The sequence below is a fragment of the Gracilinanus agilis genome, chromosome 2 (assembly GCF_016433145.1).
Source record: "Gracilinanus agilis isolate LMUSP501 chromosome 2, AgileGrace, whole genome shotgun sequence".
Classification (NCBI taxonomy): domain Eukaryota; kingdom Metazoa; phylum Chordata; class Mammalia; order Didelphimorphia; family Didelphidae; genus Gracilinanus; species Gracilinanus agilis.
The window spans coordinates 91,830,746-91,851,371 of NC_058131.1; the positions used below are offsets into that span (position 1 = coordinate 91,830,746).

The 20,626-nt window shown below is 34.7% G+C and overlaps 1 protein-coding gene and 1 pseudogene across 1 annotated transcript in view; both read right to left on the reverse strand.

Moving 5' to 3' along the window:
* The window catches only part of PREPL (prolyl endopeptidase like), a 48,362-nt gene extending 28,032 nt beyond the window's left edge, over positions 1-20,330 (reverse strand). The window contains exons 1-5 of the mRNA XM_044663287.1: positions 20,109-20,330; positions 14,262-14,390; positions 12,633-12,699; positions 11,917-12,120; positions 3,501-3,624 (exon numbers count right to left, since the gene is read on the reverse strand). Of these exons, the coding sequence (XP_044519222.1) occupies positions 3,501-3,624; positions 11,917-12,120; positions 12,633-12,699; positions 14,262-14,390; positions 20,109-20,330 (746 nt within the window). The remainder of the gene's footprint in view (positions 1-3,500; positions 3,625-11,916; positions 12,121-12,632; positions 12,700-14,261; positions 14,391-20,108) is intronic.
* On the reverse strand, positions 13,692-13,789 carry LOC123238420 (annotated as a pseudogene).
* Positions 20,331-20,626: the final 296 nt, after the last annotated feature.

Below are 20,626 nucleotides of genomic sequence, written 5' to 3' on the forward strand. Positions count from 1 at the left end.
ATTTATAGCCATACCTTTTCCCCTTCTTAACTCCTCTCCATCTTGAATTTCCATGACACTACTTTTTCTTGGTTCATCTTCTACCTGCCTGGCTGTTCTTTCTTTAATCTCTTCTGAAGGATCATCATCCTTCTTCCATTCAGGCTGTGTGCATACAATCTAGAGTTTTGTCATGGGCCTTCTTTTTGCTCTATAATCTCTTGTTCATCATTTTAATTAGCATCTTTCCCAATCTCTTTCCTGATTTCCAGTTTCCAAATCACCAATTGTCTACCATGCATGTTGATAGCTGGATCATAAGCATTTCAAATTCAATGTGTCCAAAATAGAGCTCATTATTGTTTTCCCCCAAATCCTCCCTTCTTCCTGGTTTCCCTATTTCTACTAGGGTCATAATCATCTTTCTAGTTCACCACATATGTTAGCCTCAACTCTCCCTTTGCCCTCATCACTCACCCATTTCTTATGGGGCAAGAAAATCATTTTATCAATCCAATAATTTTTAATAATATTGAAGAGGAATGTCTAAACAATGCATACAAAAAGCCATGGAAACACCTACATTTCTATTTCTGTAGGAAGAACAATAGTATTTACCAAGCAAGCAGAAACCATTCCTAGTTTCATTCAACTGACTTTAAGAATTATTTTTGTTGTTTGTCCTTTATTTTTGAAGAGGACCAATGACATCATGGGGTAATGTCTTAGACTTCTGCATGAACTGGTTTTAAGTGAGGCAGAGCTGCACAAAGTCATCAGCCTCACCTTTCCTTCCAGAGTCGCTAAAGTCCAGTGGCAAGATTAAGAGTCAGGATGATTGACGATGGTCCAGGATGAAGTGGATAACCATGGCATCTCTGATGTCCGACCAAGCTCTAAGTACTCCAGTGCCTGTTTCAGCTGCCTTAATGGCCACTGGAACAAACTCCCTCTCATTCCACTGGGGGGAGTTTTCACAGGTTTGGAGGAGAAACCCCCTAATTCAGCAATGGGCTTGTGGCCCATAGGTTACCCTCAACCTGGCTTAGTTCATCTGCAGAGGTGTGGCTGCTGGGCATGCTACAGTTCTTTGGAGCCACAGGGCAAAGTTGAGTGTATGGATATTCAAGGAGGACTAGAGCCTCTGGTGTGAGGCCTTGTCAAACCCTTTTCAGGGCTGCTCATCCACATTTGGTGTCCACCTGGCACATTAAGAAAAATATACTTGGTGAAAAAGTCAAGAACTTTTATAAGATGGTCATAGTCTGGTCCTGAATGGAAGGAAACAATGGAAACAAGTAGGCAATGATTGAACAACTGAACAGAATTACAAGGAACTGACTACAAGGAGACTAGGTAAAGTATCAGGGAAAGTGAATTCCTTAGGAAAATGTCAGTCAGAGTAAATGTCAGTCAAAACAAAAGGAAAACTAAAATCATTATTAAAAAATATCTGAAATGATCTGAAAGTATGTTATGAATTATTATAACTGGTAAAATTTCTGTATGCTATGTTGCATTTTGAATTGCTCCCAAATTGTTAAATATTTCATTATAAATTTCCTTGGCATACACAACTCTACCAAGTCCAGAGAGAATAAATATTATTTAACAACTCAGGATTTGCAATTTAACAATGTGTCCACTCTGAAATCTGAATGAAAAGAATAACATGATTTTCATATACATAAATAGATAAGAAAGAGGAGGTTACTGCCATCTCCAACTTATCATCTCATCAATTTTGGCTGTGTCCAAGATCAACATTCTAAAACAGTAAAGTTTTGGGAAAAGAGACTTAACATTTAAAATAAATTGATGGTGGTGTTATCTTTACTTGAAGATAATGCCACCAATAGTGATATATACTGTCCTGGACTTCAGTCTAGATAGGTTAGAGAGATAGTTAAGAATTCCTTACTTTTCATTCTCATCCAGAAGAGCAATCTAAGTTAGTTTAGTGAGGGAAATTTGTTTTCTTTAACTCGCTGCTTGCTTTATTTTTCTATACATGTCTAAATCTATAAAATAAAGTTGGAAACTCAATCTCTTACTCATTTTAACAGAAGTTGATTATCAAGTCTCTATTAAAATCAATAGTATTCCTTGTTGACAATCCAATTCAATCAAAACATACTCTTAGAATTTATGAAGTTGGGACCTTCAAAGAGGAGATAGTGTGTTAGATGGTTATAAAACTAGCTCTGTAATCAATTTAGCAAAAAAACAGCTTTTCTTCCTGAACAATTACTTTGTAAAAGGACACTGAGTGAGTATTCAGCAGATTAGAGTTTGATCACTGGGAACAACATAATGGTTGTATTTGGTCACCACCCACAGCAGGGATTATCCCCAATATAAAAGAGAAAATATGAGTAGGTACAACAAGAGTTTTCTGGAGAAAAAGAGAAACCGATCTGTCTGCATGGCATGAAAATTGTCATTCTCTCTCTAAGGGGCACTTTGCCCTGGGAAAGACCTTGGCATTTGCAAATCTAACAGAATAGCTAAGTAACAGAGAAAGCTGAGAGAGATTACAAATCAAGCACAGCAGGAGTGAGGCAGGGAGGGGGAGGGAGAGAGAGAAAGAGAGACAGAGACAGACAGATAGACAGACAGAGAAAGACAGAGACAGAGAGAAATTACTTAAGTATTTCCTTCTCTGGCCATCTAAATCCCACTGTGATGGTCAACTGTTAGGCAAACAGAATTGCAAAAACACAACCGAAGAAGTATGGTGTAAAGCAGGGGTCAGCAACGTATGGCTCTCAAGCCATATCTGGCTCTTTTGAGGGCCAGATATGGCTCTTTCTGCAGGAGCCATAAAGTCAATTTTTTTTCAGGCGCTGTTTACAGGAGCGGAACTGTGAGCACTGTACGGCTCTCACGAAATTACATTTTAAAAAATGTGGCGTTTATGGCTCTCACGGCCAAAAAGGTTGCCGACCCCTGGTGTAAAGGAACACAGAGCTGGGAATCCAAAGACTAAGTCCTAGCACTGGTCCTGCCATTATCTGGTTGTGTAAATTTGGGTGAGTCTCTTGAGCATTTTCATCCAGTTTCCTCATGTGTAAAACTGGAGAAAAATGAATTAGATAATCTATAATGATATCAAGTCTCCAATGAAATATTTTTTCCACAGATCAAAAGCTTTGCATTAAGTATATATATATGGTATGTTAGATACCATGAAGATTGCACTTTTCAAAAGATGTGTGGTTTCCTCAGGGTGAGGACTTCCTCTAATAATGAATCACAAACTCTTTATACTTTTAACAGTTGGTCTTATGAGATATAATGGCCAAAATAATTCACTCAAGTCAGAGAAAAAAATAAATAATTGGAGTACAAAAGTTCTCACTTTACTATGACTTAATTTTAAAAATGATTTATGGATATGAAATTCACATTTAGAGGGAGAAAGGTAAAGAGGGAGGTAGAGATAGACAGAGAGACAGAAAGACAGAGACAGAGACAGAGACAGAGAACGAACTTATCTTCAGTTTGCATTTTTCCAGCACCTTGGGTCTTGTTCTGTGTAGATGCATTCAGTATGTTTTTTATTCCCAAAGCTAGTCCGAAATACATTACAACACCTAAGGTTCTTCTGACAAGTATAGAATAAAACGCCATCTGTAGCCCATTCTGAAAATGGAAAACAATAAAAGTGATGAAACACTACTACATTGTAACAGAAAAGCACAATGGTTATGATTCTGTTTTCAAGTTTATTCTTGGAAACTAAAAGTTAAAGTGAAATCAATTACCCTGAATCAGGATAACAATAGCAGCTGACACTTATATAGCACATTGAGTGCAAAGCACTTTTCCACGTGCTTTCTCATCTGATCCTCAAAACTACTTTTAAAGTAATTTTGTCCCCATTTTACATATGAAGGAACTAAGGCTGAGAAAATTCTTGAGCCTCATCCAGGTTCACAAAGCCAATAAGCCAGAGAGCCTAAAAGAAACTACTATTGCTTCTGCATAAGTTTTCAAGTATTTGTCAATATTTACATTGTCTCCTATAAGGGACTTTTCAAGAAACCATAAAAGATTTAAAGCTTTAGAATTTTGATCAGACCAAAAAGAAAGCACAATAGGTTAAAATACATGATGGTAGAAGAAAAAAATGGGAGATAATTTATGACTATATTTAGAATTTAATATTAAATTATAAAAATAAGTTTGCTATATCCTTAATAATGGTACAGCATTGCTGATGAATGCTAGATTAATATTTTTTCAATTCCTGAAAGTGACTATGGTCTGTATAACTATTGTTTCAAATACAGTTTTGCAGTTCAAAGATAACAAAAGCTTAACATTTAAATTTTATCAGATGCATCTTACTATTTTCATCTTATCAGAAAAGCTACCCATTAGAATAAACCAAGTTAGCACTTATTGAATTATATCATATACATTATCTAATATGTTGACTCTATGTGTGTATGTATATATATAAAAATAAAAAAATATAAAAACTCTTATCTTCTGTCTTAAAATTGATATTAAGTATCAGTTCCAAGGCATGTAAAGGGGAAAATTATGGTTGTACTGAATATGTAAGAATTTTGGTTGCCAGGAATTGATTACACAATTTCAAATTAAAGACTCAAGTCAGAATGACTTTTATGGTAGTTTATTCACAAATAGGAAGAAAAAAAGTAGGGAAAATGAAAGAGAGAGATATAATTATTCCGGCCTGGTCTGAAGGTCTGAACCAGGCAGGGCTTCAGAGGCTGCAGCAAAAGAAGGCAAAGAGGTTAATTAAACAAGGTCTCTAGCCACGAGGCCTCTAAGACGAGAGGCCTCTTCGGAGGTCCAGAAAAGCCAAGGAAAGGGAGTCAGCCTTTCACTCAGCCACGTGACAATCCAAAAGGAAGCAATTTGAGGTCTCCAACCCAAGTTCCTCCAAGGCTGAGTTCAAAGGGCAAAAATCCCCTTTACAGGAAGTTACCAACATATTTAAAAGATAGTTCTTTGCATCACTTCCTGTGTCCACCTTCCAGTTAAAGGCGGACAAATGGCAGCTTTAACCTTGCTTTGGACTGCCCAGGGGGCAGTCAATTGTTTTTGATTTGTCACTTGCTAGCACATGTGGGTCATATCCCCCTCACCCCCCACGCCACTTAATTCTTAAATGGGGTGGGGTGTATACATTCCTGGTGGCTAAAGTCTAAAGAATAAATAGGGGAGAGATAATTCCATCTTCATAAGCAGAAGAGTAAGGGCTAGGTTATTGGGGTTAAGTGATTTGCCTGGGGGGTGGTCACAAAACTAGGAAGTGTGTGAAGTTAATTTTGAACCTAAGATCTCCCTTCTCTATGGCAAGCTCTCTATCCACTGAGCCACCTATCTATCTATCTATCTATCTATCTATCTATCTATCTATCTATCTATCTATCTAAATAAAACCTCCCAATAAGTGGGAAGTATAATAATGTGGGCAGTTCCTTTATTAACTTTAATTATAATTTTCATATGGATGACTCTTAATTCTTTATCTCTAGTTCTGACTTATTTCTCAGATGAATTCATATCCATATTTCCAGCTATGTCTTGATTATTTCAAATTGGATCTCCTGATGTAGTTCTAATTCAATAATTTAAAACCAAATTAATCACAATATTCTAAAAGCTCTTTTTCTTTTTGTAATGGTACCATCATATTTCTAGTTATTCAATTTCAAACCTAGCTTTCAAGAGTAATATTTGAATCTTACCATATCTTTGTTTCCTATTTATTCCCAACTCCTTTTAACTATTCTTAGGAGGCATGCACTTAAGGCCTTTTGCTATCTTCATTACCTTACTGTAGTTTCTCTTCTGTGTATCTGCTTCTTAAAAATGGTGCATGGACCTGAACATACTCCACAGTGAAAAAAGACATCTTTCCATGATTTTTGGATGCTAGATCTCTCAATGTTGCCTGAGATTATGGGAAGATGTCTTTTTTTGACTGCATATAAAACTCAACTCGTATTGAACCTGGTAGTACATAAAGTCCCAGATATATTTTTAAAAATAATTTTTAATGTTCTGAATTTAACCATAACAAGAGTATTTCCATATACAAAGTAGAAGAGAAAAATAGGATTATTTGTAAAAGCATGAATATTATAAATAGTTTGCTTTTTTAAAAGTACATTAATAAATTTGACATATTACTTTCAAAGTTATATTACTTGACTGTGTTTCCTTCTGAAATTCTTTCTATTCCTATTTAAAAAAATGATTCAGAGAGGGTAGCCAGGTGGCTCAATGGATAGAAAGCCAAGCCTGGAGATAGGAGATCCTGGATTAAAATGTGGCTTGATACTTCCTGGCTGTGTGACCCTGGGCAAATCACTTAACTCCAATTGCCTATCCCTTATTGCTCCTCTGCCTTGGAACTAATACTTGGTATTGATTTTAAGACTGAAGGTGGGGCAGCTGGGTAGCTTAGTGGATTGAGAGTCAGGCCTAGAGAAGGGAGGTCCTAGGTTCAAATCCGGCCTCAGACACTTCCCAGCTGTGTGACCCTGGGCAAGTCACTTGACCCCCCACTGCCCACCCTTACAGTCACTCTTCCACCAAAGAACCAATACACAGAAGTTAAGGGTTTAAAAAAAATCCAGTGACTATCTTTTATTATTTTCTCTTTTGGGGGCAATCTTATTAGGAATTCACTTTCCCCCTAAAATCTAGGCTGCCTCCTCCCCCCCAAAAATTATCCTCATAACAAATCTCATGATCAAACAAAAAAAATCTATAAATTTTCCATGAATAAAAATATATGTTTAATTCTGTACCATGAATTCATTAAGCTTCTGTTCAGGACATAGTAGCATGCGTCCTCATTAATCCTCTGTAATCATGATTGGCTATTGCAACAATAAGATTGCATAAGTCTTTAAAGTCATTTTTCTTTATGATGTTGTTAACTGTATAAATTGTTTTCCTGGTCATATTCACTTACCACTGCATTAGTTCATTTAAGTCTGCCCAAGTTTTATAAAATTATTTATTTTGTCATTATTTAAAGCAGAAGAACATTCCATTATATTAAAACATCATCATTTGTTCAGCTATTCTCCAATGGACAGATGCCCTCTTCATTTCCAGTTCTTTGCTAGAATTTAGTACAAAGCCTGGCATACAGTTTACATTTAATAAATGCTTATTAATTGACTGATGAAAAGAGCTGCTATAAATATTTTTGTACAGATAAGTCCTTTTCCTCCTTCTTTTATCTCTTTGTAGAATCTGGTAATATCACTAGGAAAGGGAGCTCCTTGATATTTTTCTGAGAACTGGTGTCAAACCATATCTCCCCTTCTCCTCTATTTATAGCTTATCTTTTGAGCCCAAGTCTAACACCTAATAACTTAATCTAAGGGCCCCTGGGCTTTAATATCTACCCTTCAGCTTAACTTTATTTTGATGTCTCCCTTAACTACTTAACAACTCCTTCAAAGTAGGGACTTGCTTACTTTCAATCTGTATTCCTAATGCTTATCATGACACTTAGCACTCAGTATGTTCTTAATAACTGCTTTTTCTTTCATTTATTTGATAAAAAGATTAAATAGTAATAGTACAAAGCACAGATCCCTGGGATATCCATAGGATTACAGATTTATAGTTGGAAGGAAACTTAGAAGTCATCTAATCCAACCCCCTCATTTTTTACGGATGAGGAAACTGAGGCCCAAGAGCTTTAAGTGACTGGCTTAATGTAATACATGTAGTACTCTTGGGATTCAAACACCGAGAAATAGCAGCATTCTTCCCAATGTACCACACTGCCTCTTTCTAAGTTGACATCAAATCATTAAAGACTCCTCTGTAATCAAGCTCCTCAAACCAGTTCCAAATCTATCCTTCTATAGATAGATTGCTTGACACTAATACTTTGTTGATGGAACTCTGAACTGATATAACCATTCTGGAGAGTAATTTGGAACCATGCCCAAAGGACCATAAAACTGTGCATACACCTCTGACTCAGCAATACAACTACTATACCTATATTCCAAAGAGATCCAAGATAGGGGGAAAGGACCTATTTGTCCCAAGATTTTTTGTGGTGGTAAAGAACTAAAAACTAAAGGGAGGTCCATCATTTGGGTAATGGTTAAACAACTTGCAGTATATGACTGTAATGGAATATTATTTGTTATAAGAAATGACAAACAATATAATCACCAAAAAAACCTGGAAAGACTTATATGAAGTGGTACAAGTAAAGTGAGTGGAACCAGGGAACACTATATACAGTAACAGCAATAAAGTATGGTCAACTGTGAATGACTAAACTCTTATTAGCAATGTAAGGACCCAAGATAACCCAAAGAGACTCATGACAAATAAAGTTATCCAGCACCATAGAAGGAACTGATGGAGTCTGGATGCAGATTGAAGCATACCATTTTTCATTTTATCTCCATGAGTTTTTTCTTTCATATGTGTCTTTAATCACAATATGATGAACATGGAAATATATATTGTATAATAACACATATAACCTATATCATATTAACTGCCGTCTTGGGGAAGGGTTGAAGGGAGGGAAAGAACGTGAATTACAAAATGTCAGAAAATGATTACTGAAAATTGTATTGACGTGTAATCTGGAAAACAAACAAATATACTTATAACTCAAAAAGGAATTAAAAAATCAAGTAAGAAGAAAAATGGTGGAAAGAAATGAAAGTAATACAAAAAAGAAAATAACAGATTAAAAAGCAAAATTGGTCATCTGGAAAAAGACGCATAGAAATCCAATTAAGAAAAGAGTTCCATGAAAAGTAGAATGGTCAAAATGAAAAAGGAGAATCAAAAGGTTATGGAAGAAATTAATTATTTAAAAATTAGAATTGGGCAAACACAAGCCAATGACTTCATGAGATGTCAAGAAACAATAAAACAAAATGAAAAGAATGAAAAAAATATGAACTACCTCATTGAAAAAACAATGAACCTGGAAAATAGATCTAGGAAAGACTATTTAAAAAATTACCGGACTACCTGAAAGTCATAATAAAAAAAAAAGCCTAGATATCATTTTACTAGAAATTATCAAATAAAAGTGCCATGATATTCTTGAACAAGGGGGTAAAATAGAACTTGAGAGAATCCACAGATCACCTCCTGCAATAAATACCCAAATAACAACTCCCAGGAATGTTATAGCCAAGTTCAAGAGCTCCTAGGCCAAGGCGAAAATATTGCAAGCAGCCAGAAAGAAACAATTAAGATCTAATAGAACCCCAGTCAAGATTGCATAGGATTCGACAGCTTCCACACTGAAGGATCAGAAGGCTTGGAATATGATATTCTGAAAAGGAAACTGAGGATGGTGACAATATTAAGCCTTTGTGGCATTTAAAATTATTGTAAGCCCTGGGAGACTACAACTCTCAGGACTCTCTGCTACAACTTCCCCCAACACCTCCTTTTCAGGCTAGTTCTCTGTTCTCTTGAGCCTGGAGGCTCTGATCCTGGAATCTCTCTACCTGGGAGACCCTTTTCCCCTACTTAACATTAACCTTTCCCTTTTCTAAATCTAAATAAAAATCTAGCTATTCTAAACCCTAAGTTGCTCTCTTATCTTTTATTTGAGCCCCGAAGGGCTCTGGTTAATATCTCCCGCCAAGGCTGGGGACTGCTATTTTCCTCTACCTTCCTTTCTCCTTTCTCCCATCCATCTTTCCTTCTACTTTCCTCCCTTTACTCTCACACCTTACTCTCATTGGAATTGGCTCAGAGAGGGAAGAGCAGCCAGATTCACTGGGATATAGAATCCTATCTTATCCTACAGAGAAGTAGAAGGAAAATAAGAAAGGGAGTGGTGGGAGGGGAGTAATATAAGGGAGGGAGAAGTTGCGTGTGTGATTAAAAGAACCCATAGAAAAGTAGAAGGGGAATAAAAAGGGTGGTGGTAGGAGGGGAAGTAATAAGAGAAGGGGAATGGGGAAGTGATTAAAAGAAAACAATGTGTGTGGAGTGACAGAGTGGGAAAAAAAGGGCAATATTAGAAGAGGAAAAGAAGATGGAAGGGAATACACAGATGGTAATCATAATTGTGAATGTAAATGGGATGATCTCATCCATAAAATAGAAGTGGATAGTAAGAGTGGATTAAAAACCAGAATCCTACCTTATGCTGTTTACGAGAACCACATATGAGGTAGGTAGACACACACAAGGCAAAGTTAAGGGGTTGGTAAGGTAAGCAGAATTTTTGGGGCTTCAACTGAGATAAAAAAGTAGGAGTGGCAATTATGATCTCAGTCAAAGCTGAAGCAAAAATTGATCTGATTAAAAGAGATAAGGAAGATAATTACATTTTGATAAAAGGTAGTATAGACAATGAAATAATATCAGTATTTAACATATATGCACCAAATAGTATAGCATCAAGATTTTTAAAGGAGAATCTAAAGGAGTTTAAGAAGGAAATAGTAAAACTATATTAGTGGGGGATTTCAACCTTCCCCCATCAGAACTAGATAAATCTAATCAAAGAATAAATAAGTAAAAGAAGTAAATGAAATTTTAGAAGAGAGAGATGTAATAGATATCTAGAGAAAACAAAATAGGGATCAAAAGGAATATATCTTCTTTTAAGTAGCACATGGTACATATGCAAAAATTGACCATGTACTAAGGCATAAAAACTTCAGAACCAAAAGCAGAAAAGCATAAACAACCAATGTAACTTTTCCAGATCATAATGCAATAAAAATTATAATCAATAAAGGTTCATGGAAAGCCAAGTTAAAAATTATTTGAAAAGTAATTCTTTAAAATAGGTGGGTTAAAGAACAAATTATAGACAGCCAAAGCAGTACTTGGGGAAATTTTATATCCCTGAAAGAGAAAAAGCAGATCAATGAATTAGGCATGCAATTAAGAAAACTAGAAAAAGAACAAATTTAAAATTCTCAATTAATGACTAAATTAGAAATCCTGAAAATCAAAGGAGAAATTAATAAAATTAAAAGTAAAAGAACTGTTGAACTAATAAATAAGAGTAGGAGTTGGTTCTATGGGGAAAAAAAACCAAATAAAATAGAGCATTGGTTAATCTGTTTAAAAATTTTAATTGATATATTTTCACATGAACTTCACATTCCTCCCTCCTCCTCATCTCTTTTAACAGTTTGTGGTACAGTGCCTTATACATAGTGGATACTTAATACTTCTATTCTGAATCAAAGTGTCTGTTGCTAATACTCATTTCCTTTTCTTTGGAAGGGGACAAGTCTCTCTGCCTCTGGTCTTTCACTCTGTCTTCATTTCAACCCATCTTACACACTGCTGTTTGATCAGTCTTCCTAAAGTACAGGCCTAATTATGTAATTCTTTTGATTTAAAACATTCAAGAGTGCCCCCAGTTAAAGCTCCTTAGTCTGGAAATTATTTCTTTCCATAAGCTACCTTTTTAGCCTCATACTTCATACTACAATTTACATATTTAAGCTCCAGCTATGAGACTCCTCATAATCTCCTGAATTCCATTCACCGTTCTCTTTGCTTTCCTAGCTCTGTGTTTTTTGCTTAGGTCAAAGGTGGTAGATCCTCTAAGGCCTGGCTCAAATGCCTCCTTTTCCATGAAGCCTTCTGAGTCTCTCTGGCCTAGGAAATCTACCCCTACTCAACATTACTCCTTCCCTTCTCTGAACTTTATGCCTCTTTTATTATGTTTTTATATCCTACTTTCTATTATAATTATTTATATAACTATTTTGCTTATATGTCTTATTTTTTCCCACATTAGTCTATAAATTTGATGACAGCAGAGACTATATATTTTCTGTCTATAGAATCTACCACAATGCCATGTACATGACAGGCATGCAATAAATATATATTCAGTGAATAAATTCTGCCCTTCCCCTATTTGATGCTCCCTTTTAGGAGAGAACATGTCTGCTAGTGGCTTACCAAAACTGAACACATTGGGAATGAAGTCCTCCACTTCTGGATACTTGCCAAGCTTAACAATTACACATGTAGAATCTTCAGAAGATGAGGTCTTTATGCTGGCTGCCATGTACTCCTCCCCTGGAGAAATCCTGATACGTTCAACAAAGGCATTATATAATGAAAGCTCTTCCAAACGGAGTAAAACTTCACAACTGTTAATACCTAGTACATAAAAAAAAAAATACAAAACAGACCAGACACTAAACTATGTATTTTATTTCAAAGAGAAATTTACTAAAATAAAATAAACATGGCATATATCAAGATCACAAGGAAAATATCTGCTTCTAAAACAAATAAATTCTGTTGTTCCTCAGAATTGATAACATGTGATTTATATGTAGTCTGGGAACAAGAATATAAAGCATTAGCCATTTAGAGATAAGCCCATAAACTTATATTTATATAATTACAAACACAATAATCTAATTAAAGAAAAGGTTCTGTTTGTCACCTATGCTTTGGCTAGAGTATATCATTGTTAATGCTATTATAGACAAATTTAGATAATACAATGCACTATAAAATCAACACAAAATTAAATCATTAAAAAACAAATATATTTTGCTTATATAGCTACTCTATTTCTACCATTGTATACATTTAATAAATGAACATTTGCACATTTCCTAAAAAAGATTTGAAAAATTAAAGCATATAAAAAAATAAGTTACCATCTCCAAGTTTTAAACGTAGTATGCAACCATTTTCTTCATAGTAAAGAAAATCACCAAATTGAATCTGAGAAGTGAGAAAAAAAGAGTTGCTATAAAAAGTGCAAAACTGATTCAATTTGTAAATATGTCTCTTTATTGACCTTTGATAAAATGAGCCATTCGATATATAGGATGATACTGTGAACACTTAGATTTCATTAAAAAATAAATTGAGCCACCAACACAGAAGTATATGAACATCTACTAAAAAAAAGAAAGAAAACACAGCATGCCATCTGTTTCTTCCCTTTTATATTACTTACTTCTGTTTAATTATGAAGTCAGTGACCTTCATATACTAGCTTATATTTTATATTTACAAAGGACTTTTCTCACAACAACCCTGTGTGACAAGTACTATTGACATCCTTCTTTTACTGAGGAGGATTCTAAGACTTGGAGAAATTTATACAAGATGTAGGATAGCAAAGCATTGAGCTGAGACCAAGGCAACTCCTTCTGACTCCCAATTCAGGGTTCCTTCTACTATATTATGGTGAAAGTTAAGTGCTAGAGACTCAATGAAATACACTGAATTCAAATTTCATTTTACATGAAACCACAAATCTAGTAATATTGCATTATTGTATAATCCAAAGAAAACTTCTGATTATGAAGAATTTATATTAAAAAAAGAAATTAATTCTCTAAATTCCAATAAGTTGTTCTGTTATTCCAGCAGGGAGCTATAGCTCTTTAAATTTTATAATGATTTACTTTGAGTCTCCTAGGGAACATTTCATCCTCTCACCACTGACTGCCAGGGAGTATCGATTATTATCAGTCACTAAGATTGTAAAGCACTGCTTAAGGGTATATGCCCCAAAACATGATTATTTAAAGTTATAGAGTTAATATCTTATTGAAAAATAGTCAGGGTGAGCACCTGTATTTTCATACAAGTGACTGCTGTTCTCATGTACATTTTCACTATGGCAATTTTAAGATGATAATGAAATAATTTAGTTTTAGGCAAGAAAGCAGGAATGTATTTTACTTTCTGTACTGTTTTTTTTTTTAAATGTGGAACACTTGCACGTCAGCCTCACACAGGGACTATACAAATTTTCTCTGTATTGTTCCAATTTTAGTATATGTGCTGGTGAAGCAAGTACAAGAATATATTTTGAGTGTATTTCTTTTTGTACAATATTTTAAAATAAAGCTATCAAAGATGCTTTTGGGACAGGAACACCACAAAGTACTTTAAATAATATAAATTTTATTTTAATTGCACTGTTGCCATGAAATAGCATATCTACTAACATTACTTTAAAAATCAGAGCTCAGTTTTAGACATTATAGTTAAAAATTATGATTATTTTTTGATAAACTTTAAAAAGCAGCCTATTTTTGCACTCAAAACCTTTTATGTGCTTTGTTCTAGTTTAATCTTTAACATTAAGAAAATCACAACATATTTATTTTAAATGTTGTAATGAATATCCTCTGGCTCAAAACAACAAAATATTGGCTTGCCTACTAGCAGTACAAAGCATTTTTAAGTGCTGAACATATATTTGTTTCTTGGCTTATAGTGCCAGAGAATATTTTTTTAAGGAGGGAAATAAATTATTTCCTACTGACCTCTAAGTTGTCCATAATGAGTGAGTATTTGTCATAAGATGCTTCTATTTTCTTCTTGAATTTTTCCATTGAATCCAAGTAATTTATTAAAAGAGATTTTGTGTTCTCTTGTTCAGTATTCAGAAGGTCCTGTAATAAATATTTTACTGGAGTAGTCAAATTATTTTAACTAGTTAAAATTGTCAACCTTCTAAAGAAAAATCCTTTGTTTCCTTTTCACACAAGTTTTACAATGTCAGGAACACCTAATGAAGTAATAAGGAGTTTGAGAGTTCTTGAAAGGGCTTTCCTAACTCTTCTCCCTTCTACACTGCCCTCCACTCTCCCGAGAAAATCCTCCTACCACGGTCCTATGTTGATGCAGAAATCTCATTTTAAAATCCAAACAAAAAAAGGATGCACAGGACACTCAGCAACTAGAATACTGCTGTGCCCTTTTACATCAATAATTCCAAAGGATGAGGAGCTCCGAAGTGTAGCTAAGACTCGTACTCCGCTTGAGAGAGTGTGCAGAAACACCATGGGCAACGTTTACAGGAGATTAAGCAGAAAAAGAAATCCCATGTATTTTACATATTTAACACTCAGTCAGGGGTGGGATAGTAGAGAGAATGAGAGCCAGAAACATCTATTGAGTTTTTACAAATACTGAAGTATGAAAAGGGAAGCACTGCAGGGAGGGAGAGGAGGACACTTTATCTTTACTAATAAAAGCTCGCCATCATTTTACTCACAATAAAACAGTTATAACATAAGAAGTCTGCCCTACCCCACCTCCTCATCAGCAATAATTTGCTTCCCTTGTTGGGATAAGCAGCAGCCAAAGCAGAACAGTTTATCTGTTCAAAAGGTGAATTGCTGCCTTGCAAAATGGAGCATCCCCTTTATTTTCATTTTAGAAAAAAATGCATTTACCATATGTAAGAAAAAATCTATGAAATAATGGAAGAATTAAAGAAAATTAGCACAGATACCGATGAAAGCTTAATAACTGCCTACTGAGGACCTGCCCATGAATGTGCTTTGAGGAGATAGGAATAGCTAATAAATAAAAATCCTGACCTCTAGAGCCACATAAACGGACATATGCATTATCAAAGTCTTAGATTGGGGAATCATAACTGCCTAGTGAATAATGTGCCTGACAGTTTAACATTTTGCTGGACCTGCCCAGGAATGAGTGTCCCTAAGTGGAAAAAACCAATCTAGCCAAGCTTCCCAACTATGAGTCTGCCACAGATGACAATTACAGTGATGACAAGTGCCAAAGAATCCATTCATCCTTCAATAATTAACTCAATAACCAACAAATCTTCATTATGTGGCTGGTGTGCACATCATATTCAAATTATAAAAATAAAAGCTAAAAATAAAAATTTTTCCCCATGATGTTCAGTTTGAAAGCTATAAAAATGCAATATGATAAGACAAACAAACAAAAAAAAACAAACCTCAATGCCTCTGGTCCCCAATATCTCTTTTATATGATTTAATTTTTATTTTCCATTTTTGGGAGATTCTTTAGATTTGGGTCTAATTCAATCTTATTCACATTTGGATCAAAGCTGAGGCAAAAAAATATAGGGCTAGATCCAATGTCTAAACCTTTGGCAGGATATACACCTGTCTGATTCTGGCTTAAAAAAAAAGATAAAGAGAAGAAACTGAGACAAAATTATTTCCAAACCAAATTCAAACTAGATGTAAGGATCTCTATAGGATTCTAAATTGCTGCTTTATTTTAACTACGTAAGCAATAAAGTCATTTTTATTACGTAACCACTTACAAGGTATGCCAAAATACTGGAAACCTCAGTACAAAGCCATTTTCTAATCAATAAAACCATGATCTGAATTTCTATACGAGCCAGTTTATTTTCAAGCTACTTAAATAACCATCAATATTCATTAGGTTACTTAAATAATAGCCTCATAAGTAAGTAAATAAAACATTAAAAAATGACTATAAGTTTATGTTGCAATTGTAACAATTAGACAGTAATTCCACATGAAATTTAGACCCAGTAGGTCACAAAAGGAAGGCCCCTAATTGAACTGGATTTTGTTATCTACAAACCCAAATCTGATCCACATTAGAACCCAGCTTGTGTAGTTGTATAGTTGGGTCAATGTTTGAGTCCTCAATATAATTTAATTTATACTTGCCTATCTAATTTTTTCCCATGGAATAACAAAATAAACAAAGCTGAGATTAACTTAATGATTTCTGAATTTAGCTAGCAGGTAAATCATTCTTTAAAAGGTAATCTCACACTGGTACTGGGAATATTAGGAAATATTGTGAATTGTCTTGCTTCTCCTCCAATCTCTGATCATTCTTTATTTTTCTCTTGCTCCTAAAAGTGGATATCTCCTTAAGATTCTATGGTGGTCCACTTATTCCTCTCTCCCTTTTCACTGGTACTCTCTTCCATACTTAAACTTACATCCTTCCATACACATATATTCTTCCATGACTGTAATCATCATCTCTAAAGTTACTTTTCAACCTCTTTCCAGGGTTCCAGCCTTGTATTATCAAATGTCTGCTAGATTTTTTCATTTAGATATTCCACTAACAACTCAAATTTAACAAGCTGAAATTTGAATTTTTATAAACCTCTCTGCAAAACCTATCCTTTCCCCTAACTTCTTTATTTTTGTCGATGGCACCGTTACCCTCTCAGTCACCCATACATATCCTGGAATACCTTTGATCATTTTTAATGACCATTTTTTAAAGATTCCTTTGCTGGATTTTAATCCATGCCATGCTCATTAACTGTGATGCCTTCCCCCTTCTCTTCCCACTCTAACCCCAACACTGTCTTGGGCTCTCTCCTCTTTTCACTCTGTACTATCTCAAGTGGTGATCTCATCAGCACCTATGAATTAAACTATCATCACTAAATGATGATTCCTAGGTATATGTAGCTATTCTTAGTATCTCTACTAAACTCCAGTGCCATATAACCAACTGCACACTGGACATCTTAAACTGGATATCCTTTACGTGCCGAAAACTCCCATTCATCCAAAAACACACCTGATTATCATTCTCCCCAAATTCTCCCCTTGCTTCAATTTCCTTGTTGCCATCTTAGACTCCACTATCTTCCCAATCACCAAGGATCACAATCTCAGTGATAAACCTTCAACTCACTACTCTCACTTCTATAGCCAAATCTTGCCATTTCTACTTTCACAACATCTCTGCTATGTTTCCCCTGTGTTCCACTCACATTCACCAACATAGTTTGGGGCCTCAACCTTTCTTACTCTAACTACAAGAACTTTTTAATTGGTCTCTCTGTGTCTCTCTCCGTTCCAACCCATCTTCCACTCAGTTGAAGTGATTTTTCCTCAATGCTAGATTTGTATATATCAAACCTTTCTTGCTTTCATTCAATATATGTTAGTGATTCCGTTACCTTGAGGAACAAATATAAAGTAATTTTGTTGCCATTCAATGCTTTCCATAAGCTATCCCTTTCCTACTTTTCTCACCCTTCTTATAGCCTTCACACTCCAGCTTAATTTGCCTCTTTGCTGTCCCTTATACTCTGGGACCCCTTCCTATGTCTTCTAATGTGTAATGTTTGCTCCCACTCCAATTCCCACACCTGGAAAGTTCTCTCTCATCTATTTCTGAGTTTTTCTGGCTTTCTTCAAGATTTAGCTCAATTTACAGATTCTGTAGCAGGCCCCCTCCTCTGAGATCACTACCTCTCATCTGTTTAGCTCATATCTTGTATGCCCCTATTTATTTGTCTCTGGAGACCTGGCTTCTAGTCCTTGCACTACTATTAACTATGTGATTTTGAGGAAATTTCAAAACTTTTGTGAGCTTCATATTCCTCTGTTTTATATTAGCTGATCTCTATGGTTCCTTCAAGTCTGAAAAGGTTATAACATTATTAAGTATTTATTGAGTACTTATATATAAGACCATGCCTATGCTATGGGGGAATACAAAAGATGCATAACAAATAGTCCCCATGAACTTACAATTTAGTTAGGGAGCTAAGACTTAAAAACAAGAGAAAACAAAACATAAATGCTAAATGTGTGGCATTAACATAGGTCAATGCATTTATACCTTAACTCCTGAATACAAGCGAATTCTTAAAATACTTCTATAATGTATGTAAATTATCATATTTAGTTAATATTCCATCTTTCCTCAAAAAGTTTTTCCTAATAAACCCAAATGAAAGATTATGGTGCCTATGGGACAAATTATTAGATTGATTTTTTTTTTCTGACTGAAAAAAATGGCAAACAGAAAGACATTTTAAAAAGAGAAAATACAGAAGGAAAGCTTAGGAGCCAATAGTCTCAATGTAGAGCCTAACGAATTAGGTAAGAAAAAGTTTTGAAGATGGGACTAGTGACAGATTGTACTATATGACTATTTTTTGCCAAATGGCCTAGCCTAATAAATCAGAAAATTTCACATTCAATTCATATTGGGTGTAAAATAATGTAAATTTCTTTTTTTAGCCACAGCAACTCTTGAATGCTACCTACTAAGGTGTGGAAGGGCTGTAAGTTGTATTGGTCAGTCTGTAGAGTATCACTTTAAAGTAATTATGGATCTGAAGATAAGGAAAATTCATTATTCATATAGGTATGCTTTGCTTTATATAAAAAAGCATGGATGGGTGATATAACTTGAAACTGTGCAGAATACTTTTTAAATGTATCAAAGCACACATTTGGAATTTCATTCCAATTTCATCAACAATTCAATTTAATAAACATTAAGTTTCCATTAAATGCAAAGTTTTATGCTAGGTGTTATTAATACTTGAGAAGAAACTGGAATTTAGTATAATGTAATATTTGATCTGTCTGAGGTTTTATATGCAGATCTAGTAAAGGGACTTCAGAGTAAGGGATGATTGCCTATGAAACAATCCCAAGATATATGGACTCTGAGAAGAACAGTAGAATAAGATTGCAGTTCAATTCATTTTTCCTGTTCTTTTCTCCCCTGTTCTTTTTTTATTCTATCAAATTTTCCTTTTCCTTTTTTTCTTCTTTCTATCCCATTTATGTTTGGTAACAAGTTGTGATGCCATTAGTTCTACAGGCATTAGTTCTACAGAGATAGCACCAAAGACTCTGGAGACCCTAGAACTTGCCACATTAGGGCAACAGAAATAAACCCCAGATAAAAACAAAGCTATAGGCAGTAGTCAACTTCTAGTCTTTAAATCTTTTATTTTGTATATATTAAATTATCTGGAAATTAATTTCTTGGTATTTCTCCATCCTAGTCCTGTCTATACAATAGCATGCTACTCAACAAATATTTTTCAACAACTATTTATACTTAAAGTTTACTAACTAATAAAAATATCAATTCAAATATAAGTTTTACACAGTTCTTTGCTCATAACTCTTTTGTAAGGCAGGTAGTACAAAAGTTACTACCCATTACATTGATGACTAGAGACCAGGACTTGGACTCCAAGACATGGGCTCTTCCCATTGAACCTTGCTGCCTCTCCAAAAAAATACAAAAGTGACAGCTAGTTTCTGTCTTCTACATAAATAATGTCTCCTATATAAATTAGTGTATAAGGAACAAAACTAGAGATAGTAAAAGAAGTAGTAGTAAAAGTAAAAAAAAAATACTTTATAGCTTCTCCAATAAATCCTCACTTTTCAGCGGAATTTTGGGGCAATAGCTGGATTATCATTTACTGAAGATTCTTGGTTTAGTACCATTGAGATCTATGATTGGGAGATAGTGCTAGGGCTGGATTTGGAAAACCTATCAATTCTTTATTTCTTAACTAGGATTTGCCTAACAGATAGATTAAAATAAATTGTTCATACCACATAGGAGAATCTCCGGCTTGTGATGTTTCTTGCTGATATAGATTTCTTGCATTTATTTTGCAAACACTTAAAGTTGTGATATTTTCTCACTTTTATCCAAGGACAACAATCAATGAAATGATGGAGATCATGCTGCTGTTGCTGCTGCTGTGTGTATTTTCCATAGCGAGCAATACCAAACCTCAGAGTTTGGAGGAAAAATTTGGCTTTCTGATGCATACTGTCAACGTTCTTTTTTTGGTTTGACTTTTGAATTCCCAAGACATGAATGTTCTTACAGTGTAATTCTAGTGAATTTGCAAAACATAAGGTCAGCAGTTCTTAATCTAATTCCTAAAGTATCAGAATCCTATAAGTAAAGAATAAAATACTGTATCTTGAACAACTTTTATAAATAGGTTCAGAGAGGTCTAAAAATAAAAATATGTCTGTTTTAGAAGGTCAACAACTCCCTTAGGATAAACTCTTCTTTCTTGATAGATATGTCTCTTGCAAAGTCAATTCTCTCAGGCTAA